Here is a 7,547-nt window from a genome sequence, read left to right as displayed (position 1 = left end):
ATTGAAATCTCACAACTCTTGGAGGTAGATACTATAATTATTGGCATAGGTGAAATAGAGACCCCCAGAGTGTCTCAGGGTCACACAGCTCTCAGGTAACGGGGCCTAGATACCAAGTCAAATCAGCCTGCTTTATCTGGAATTCCATGGGCCTAGGAGAGCAGAACATGTGGCCAGTTCTCTCAAGTCGGGAGGAGGGATTATAATCTAGGTCACAGAGTCAGAGGCAGGGTTCTAATTTTGGCTCCTGAGCCTCCCATCTTTGGCTTCACACTGGTGAAAACAACCAGAAAGCCAATATCAACGGAAAACTCTTTTGGTAGAATCCCCAAGGATAGAAATGCAAACCTCTAAAGAAAAATTATAGACTGTTCTACCCTAGGGTTGGAGGAGAAAGTGGAGATGATAGTGTTGAGGTGCAAACTCCAGGTTTACTTGAGTAGGGGGAGGAGAACGCCTCGGTTCTTGGAAGGCTTTGCAAAGCATGTAAGGAAGAAAACTTAGCATACTAGGGTGAGAAGAGTGAGGACAGGCTCGGGGCTGGCATAGGGAGAATAGGGACAAATGTTCTGGCGGTTTTGGCCAGAAGGATCCCAGCAACAACTGTCTTTTCTCCTGGCCAATGAGTAAGGCCACTACAAGACAAGGCTTCTTCACTACAATGCACTTCCATCTGGGCACCCATTTCATGGTGTGTGTAGGGGGCGTGGGGAGGAGGAGAGGAGGTTCTGTCCTCTACATCCCTGGTATTGAGATCTCTGTGTATGCATTCTGGAAAAGGAAACTGGGAACACGTGCTGGCTACCAGCAAATTTTCTAAGTTGTTAGATACAAGTTTCAAAATTAACTAGTGTACATCCCTTCTGTGTAGATCAGAAAACTGAGGCCCGTAGAGGCAGAGGGACTTGTTCAAGATTATAAGGCACCATTGTGGTAGAGCTCAGACTCTGGACCTTTGTGAAGTGAGTCCAAGTTGGTAGGGAGTTTGGGGCTCATGTTTCAGCTTAATGTAAAAGAAAACACATCTAGATGCTTCCATGTTTGCGACACTCCCTCCCATCCCCAACACTCAACTGTTTGGCTGAAATCGAGTGAATGGAGCATTCGGACACAGCTGGGTCATGTGGGAGATGGGTAAGGAGTGCCTGAATAATTCCTATTTCTGCAAGTGGTCTGAGGCTCACTCTGGCTGGGAGGTGCAGGGTGCCCAGGCTGTGTTGTGACTCTGCTTTTGGGTGCTCACCTCCTATACTTCCAGAGACCTCTTAGGCCCTTTCCTTGGTCGGGGATGTGGAGAAAGGCCTGAGGTGTGAGTCCCACGGGGTTCAGCCAGTCCTGTGAGGCCATCAAGCCACAGGTTACTGTGGGGAGAAGGGGCTGTGTGGCTGGGAAAGATTACAGAATTGACCTCTGTTGGCACGTTTGGTCCTATACCTCTGAAGCCTAACTATTCTGCAAAGATGAAACTGAGGCAGAGAAGAGAGGTGATTCACTTCGGGAGCCGCCCATCCTTACTGCCCACCATCATCACTATTGTTCCAGAAACACTCAGCCAGCCCACATACCAAGAGCAGCTCCGTGGGTCATCCCACTGGCCCTTTAGAAAGATCCACCTCCACAAAGGGGAGTTCAATTAGAACCAATTATCCGGATAATTCACCACAATCATTCCTGTACCCAGATCTCGGATTATTTCTACTGGAAAATCAAATGGATGATTGCCCTCCACTTCGTTCGGCCTATGTAGACACGACTCGAGACGTGCCCCAGCCTCTCTCCGGACCAGAGCCTTAAAGAGATGGGGCCTATTGCTCGGTCTGCTTTCTCCGCAGCGCCGCGTCCCCAGACGTCCTGAAGCTGGACGGGGTTCTGGCCAGAGAGCGCCAGGGCCAAGGGCCCAGGAAGGGCGCCTGGGCAGGCGCTGTCCAAGCGGTCGAGCGACGGCTGCAAGCGCCTCCCCCTCCCTCGCGGCGCCAGCACGCGGCCCCGCCGGGCTCGGCTCCCAGTCGCCTGCCACCGGCCCGCCGGGCACACGCCTGGGGCGGGATGGTGGCTGCGCCAAGGCCGCCGAGGTGCCTGCGGCGGCGCCGCCGAACATCCAGGAAGCTCCACCAGTGCCCTAAGCGCCATCACTCAACCCCCGCCCAGCATCTTACTTCTCCGAGGGTCTGGGAATATCCCAGAGCACTCCCTTCTTTATGATATCCCCTAAGCTGGTCCGGAAATAATCCTTACGGGGAGGGGGTGGCGGTAGGGGGCGATGGTACAGGGGGCCAGAGGTCATCCTAGGGGGACGTCCCTGCCATATACACCCACCTACAGGACGGCTCACAGCCACTCCTCAGTGTCGCTTCCCCTCGGCCCCCTACACACCTGCTCAGTCGTGGGGAGCACATCCTAGTTTTTAGAGCTGAATGGGACATTAGAGACCATGTTCTGTGGCTGCAGACGAGGAAGCGAAGGCTCAGAGAGGATGCCACTTCGAGGAGCCACAGAGCATTGAGAGGACGCCTTGGGACTAGAACCCACGTTTTCACATAGTCCAGCACTGTTTTTTCCCTGTTCTGGACGGAGTCCCTCCCCCACCCATGTTTCTAAACTTCAATCGTAATTTGCTCCAATTCCTAGGGTCACCGAAGAACCCTAAGAGAACAACAGTGAGGAGAGGGAGAAAACAGGAGAAGGCGAGCCCCACTCCCTCCTCACCTCCACACCGTTCCTGTGCCATTTTTTCTGCCCAAACCCTTCCCTGCGCTTTGCTTCAAGTTCTTAGCAGAATCTAAGAGAGCTTCACCCCAAATCTTTCCACCTATACACCTCAATTCCTAGAGCCATTTGTCCCTCCTGTGACGCCCCCCACCCCCTTCCTAAAGCCACCCCCGGCTGCAGCCCGCCCCGAGCGCGCCGCCTGTTTATTCAGCCGGGAGTCCGGCACGCGCCAGGCGCACGCACTGCAACAACAAACCCAGCTGAATGGAGAGTTTGCAAGGAGCGGGAGAAAGGAACGGGAGGGGGGAGAGGAGAGGAGGAGGGGGAGTTTAGGGAGTGGGTGGGAGGAGGAGGTAAAAGGAGGGGGGAGTGGGGGCTGCAGCCGCTCGCTGCAGCAGCGGGGAGTGGGGGGCGAGGCGGGGCCAGGGCTGCGCGTGGGGCTGGGTGTCCCATTGAAAAGGCGGACGCACTCCGGCAGCCCAGCACTCTCTCACTTCTGGCCAGGGAACGTGGAAGGCGCACCGACAGGGATCCGGCCAGGGAGGGCGAGTGAAAGAAGGAAATCAGAAAGAAAGGGAGTTAACAAAATAATAAAAACAGCCTGAGCCACGGCTGGAGAGACCGAGACCCGGCGCAAGAGAGCGCAGCCTTAGTAGGAGAGGAACGCGAGACGCGGCAGAGCGCGCTCAGCACTGACTTTTGCTGCTGCTTCTGCTTTTTTTTTTTTCTTAGAAACAAGAAGGCGCCAGCGGCAGCCTCACACGCGAGCGCCACGCGAGGCTCCCGAAGCCAACCCGCGAAGGGAGGAGGGGAGGGAGGAGGAGGCGGCGTGCAGGGAGGAGAAAAAGCATTTTCACCTTCTTTGCTCCCACTCTAAGAAGTCTCCCGGGGATTTTGTATATATTTTTTAACTTCCTTCAGGGCTCCCGCTTCATATTTCCTCTTCTTTCCCTCTCTGTTCCTGCACCCAAGTCCTCTCTGTGTCCCCCTCGCGGACCCCGCACCTCGCGTCCCGGATCGCTCTGATTCCGCGACTCCTTGGCCGCCGCTGCGCATGGAAAGCTCTGCCAAGATGGAGAGCGGCGGCGCCGGCCAGCAGCCCCAGCCGCAGCCCCAGCAGCCCTTCCTGCCGCCCGCAGCCTGTTTCTTTGCCACGGCCGCAGCCGCGGCGGCCGCAGCAGCCGCAGCGGCAGCGCAAAGCGCGCAGCAGCAGCAGCAGCAGCAGCAGCAGCAGGCGCCGCAGCTGAGACCGGCGGCCGACGGCCAGCCCTCAGGGGGCGGTCACAAGTCAGCGCCCAAGCAAGTTAAGCGACAGCGCTCGTCTTCGCCCGAACTGATGCGCTGCAAACGCCGGCTCAACTTCAGCGGCTTTGGCTACAGCCTGCCGCAGCAGCAGCCGGCCGCCGTGGCGCGCCGCAATGAGCGCGAGCGCAACCGCGTCAAGTTGGTCAACCTGGGCTTTGCCACCCTTCGGGAGCACGTCCCCAACGGCGCGGCCAACAAGAAGATGAGTAAGGTGGAGACACTGCGCTCGGCCGTCGAATACATCCGCGCCCTGCAGCAGCTGCTAGACGAGCATGACGCGGTGAGCGCCGCCTTCCAGGCTGGCGTCCTGTCACCCACCATCTCCCCCAACTACTCCAACGACTTGAACTCCATGGCCGGCTCGCCGGTCTCATCCTACTCGTCGGACGAGGGCTCTTACGACCCGCTCAGCCCCGAGGAGCAGGAGCTGCTCGACTTCACCAACTGGTTCTGAGGGGCTCGGCCTGGTCAGGCCCTGGTGCGAATGGACTTTGGAAGCAGGTAGGTTGCATTTTGGGGCGGGCAGGTGGGTATTCTTGCCTTCGTCCTCCCTCTGAGTGTCTGTGGAAGTGGGGATGTCTCCAAGGAGATAAGGGGATTTTTATTTAAAGGATTTGTGAAAGTTGGTCGATTTCAAGTCCTAGTTTGTTAGTTTCAGCATTGGCCTCTGAAAATGGCTTCGCCCAGGTCTCCAAGGAGTGAAGGGTAGTAGTGAGGTGCAGAGATACTGGTGAACCGAATACTGGGACAGGTCAAAAGAGATGTCTACCTGACAGACTCTTTCCCCAGACCTCCATCTCCCTCTACCACTAGCCTACACGTTCAAATTAACCTCTCCTGTTCTTTTCCTTATGTTATAGGGTGATCGCACAACCTGCAACTTTAGTGCTTTCTTGTCAGTGGCGTTGGGAGGGGGAGAAAAGGAAAAGAAAAAAAAGAAGAAGAAGAAAAGAGAAGAAGAGAATAACGAAAACAGTCAACCAACCCCAACGCCAACTAAGCGAGGCATGCCTGAGAGACATGGCTTTCAGAAAACGGGAAGCGCTCAGAACAGTATCTTTGCACTCCAATCATTCACGGAGATATGAAGAGCAACTGGGACCTGAGTCAACGCGCAAAATGCAGCTTGTGTGCAAAAGCAGTGGGCTCCTGGCAGAAGGGAGCAGCACACGCATTATAGTAACTCCCACCACCTCTAACACGCACAGCTGAAAGCTCTTGCTCGGGTCCGTTCACCTCCCCGCCCTCTCTCAAAGTGCAGTTCTTAGCCCTCTAGAAACGAGTTGGTGTCTTTCGTCTCAGTAGCCCCCACCCCAGTAAGCTGTAGACATTGGTTTACAGTGAAACTATGCTATTCTCAGCCCTTTGAAGCCCTGCTTCTCCTCCAGGGCCCGATTCCCAAACCCCATGGCTTCCCTCACACTGTCTCTTCTACCATTTTCATTATAGAATGCTTCCAATCTTTTGTGAATTTTTTATTATAAAAAATCTATTTGTATCTATCCTAACCAGTTTGGGGATATATTAAGATATTTTTGTACATAAGAGAGAAAGAGAGAGAAAAATTTATAGAAGTTTTGTACAAATGGTTTAAAATGTGTATATCTTGATACTTTAACATGTAATGCTATTACCTCTGCATATTTTAGATGTGTAGTTCACCTTACAACTGCCATTTTCCCTATGTGGTTTTGTAAAGAACTCTCCTCATAGGTGAGATCAAGAGGCCACCAGTTGTACTTCAGCACCAATGTGTCTTACTTTATAGAAATGTTGTTAATGTATTAATGATGTTATTAAATACTGTTCAAGAAGAACAAAGTTTATGCAGCTACTGTCCAAACTCAAAGTGGCAGCCAGTTGGTTTTGATAGGTTGCCTTTTGGAGATTTCTATTACTGCCTTTTTTTTTCTTACTGTTTTATTACAAACTTACAAAAATATGTATAACCCTGTTTTATACAAACTAGTTTCGTAATAAAACTTTTTTCCTTTTTTTAAAATGAAAATAATCAGCTGACTCTAAGCTTTCTTTGACTCTGATGTCCCGGTCCACTTTTATGAAAATGTCAAAGGGAAGAGGTGGATGGAGAAGAAAATGTTGCAAAACATGCTAAGTGGCAGAAATGACAATGATAATTGCTATGACCAGTCCCATCCAAATGTTTACTTTATGATGAATGAGTGTGTGTGTGTGTGTGTGTGTACATGTATATCTGTTTTCTTTCTATCCTATTCTGCAAATGTACACGCCCACCAAAAGAATAGATGGTGACTGCATTATCCTTTGATCAAAATTTAAAATCCCCCAAAAAAGTGAATCAGAAAGAGAGGGTCCTCCACCATTTTCCAATTCTCAACTCCATTCTGAATTTCTCCCTGTGAAACTATGGTAGGGCTGGATGAAATAATGGAGACTAGGTCTGGGTAGGGAGGATGGTGGTTCTGGGATGGGGGTTGGAGAGGCATCCCTCTCCACATACACACTCCTAGTGGTGAGTATGTTTCTCTTCCCTCACTTCCAGGCATACATTTTCTACTCATTTTCTCCAATACACATACTTGCTGTATTGATTTTAAGTAAGAGGCACATATGATATGAATTCATTCCAAACGGATTGAGATTTTAATTAAAAAAACGCATTAGAAATGTGTGGTCGCTTTGAGACACTGGTCTAAGCTTGTGACTCTATCCGAATAGCGTGAGCTGCGTGTAAAAGTACCCAATTACCAAGATTCAAAAAGAAATTGGTGGGTTTTTGGCTGGCTTGCTTCTTGTCAGTTAGCAAGGACGTGATTAGAATCCTACTCGGCCTCTCGCCGGCTCCTCGCTCGCCGCCTGCATTACTTGCAGATTCAGTTTGCGTGTCTCCAGCCAAGCGGAAAGCCGAGCGCAAAATGCATCTTACAAAACCCAACAAAGAACGGGTAGCCAGCACGTCTTCCAGAGTTAAAAATCTAGTCTGTGTTGGTACATCTATACCATTTAGTGGCACAGAATAATCATTTTTTAAAGCCACGATGCGCGGAGCACGCCACAGCGTCTGATGTCATTTTGCTAAATGACCCTCTATAGAATGCACATTGAGGCTTCAGTCCCTTTCAAAGAGATGAGCGTAATTAAGGAAAAAAAAAATCAGTAAATTCCTCATCGCCATAAATAATCGGACTTTCTGCCAGCAGTGGGCCAATTTAGAGCTTACTTGAGAGAAGTAATGCTTTTGTGATGCCTGCTTTTATTTTTATCTTCTCATTTGGAGGACCAGAGATGGGCTCCACCCCCACTCTCCATTTCTCTTTCCTTTAATTTAGCTCCTTTGCAAGTTTCCAGATAAGGTATGCAAAGAAAGTGTAGCAAGTCATTTATGGCTATGAATATAACATTAGGATAATGTTTCAGCCCCCATAAAAGGGGATTTTTTTTTCCTTCTCCTGTAAGGACAGGTGTTCTTTACTCACTTCTGAATGGGAAATATCCAGTCTTGTTAAACTCGAGGCAAAGTTAGTCGTTGTTTGCCACAATGCAAACTCGAA

At 50.9% G+C, this 7,547-nt stretch overlaps 1 protein-coding gene across 1 annotated transcript; it reads left to right on the top strand.

Annotated features, from left to right (window-relative positions):
- Positions 1-3,190: 3,190 nt before the first annotated feature.
- ASCL1 (achaete-scute family bHLH transcription factor 1) lies at positions 3,191-6,022 on the top strand. Its single transcript, XM_032168864.2, has 2 exons — positions 3,191-4,515; positions 4,875-6,022. Exon 1 carries the CDS (start codon positions 3,764-3,766, stop codon positions 4,466-4,468), a length of 705 nt encoding a protein of 234 aa, XP_032024755.1. The 5' UTR covers positions 3,191-3,763; the 3' UTR covers positions 4,469-4,515; positions 4,875-6,022.
- Positions 6,023-7,547: the final 1,525 nt, after the last annotated feature.

This window comes from Hylobates moloch, unplaced genomic scaffold (assembly GCF_009828535.3).
Source record: "Hylobates moloch isolate HMO894 unplaced genomic scaffold, HMol_V3 SCAFFOLD_12, whole genome shotgun sequence".
Taxonomy (NCBI): domain Eukaryota; kingdom Metazoa; phylum Chordata; class Mammalia; order Primates; family Hylobatidae; genus Hylobates; species Hylobates moloch.
This window is presented reverse-complemented; position numbering and strand designations above follow the sequence as displayed.

Coding starts and splice junctions, on each gene's coding strand:
- ASCL1 (XM_032168864.2), top strand. CDS start 3,764: ATGGAAAGCTCTGCCAAGATGGAGAGCGGCGGCGCCGGCCAGCAGCCC.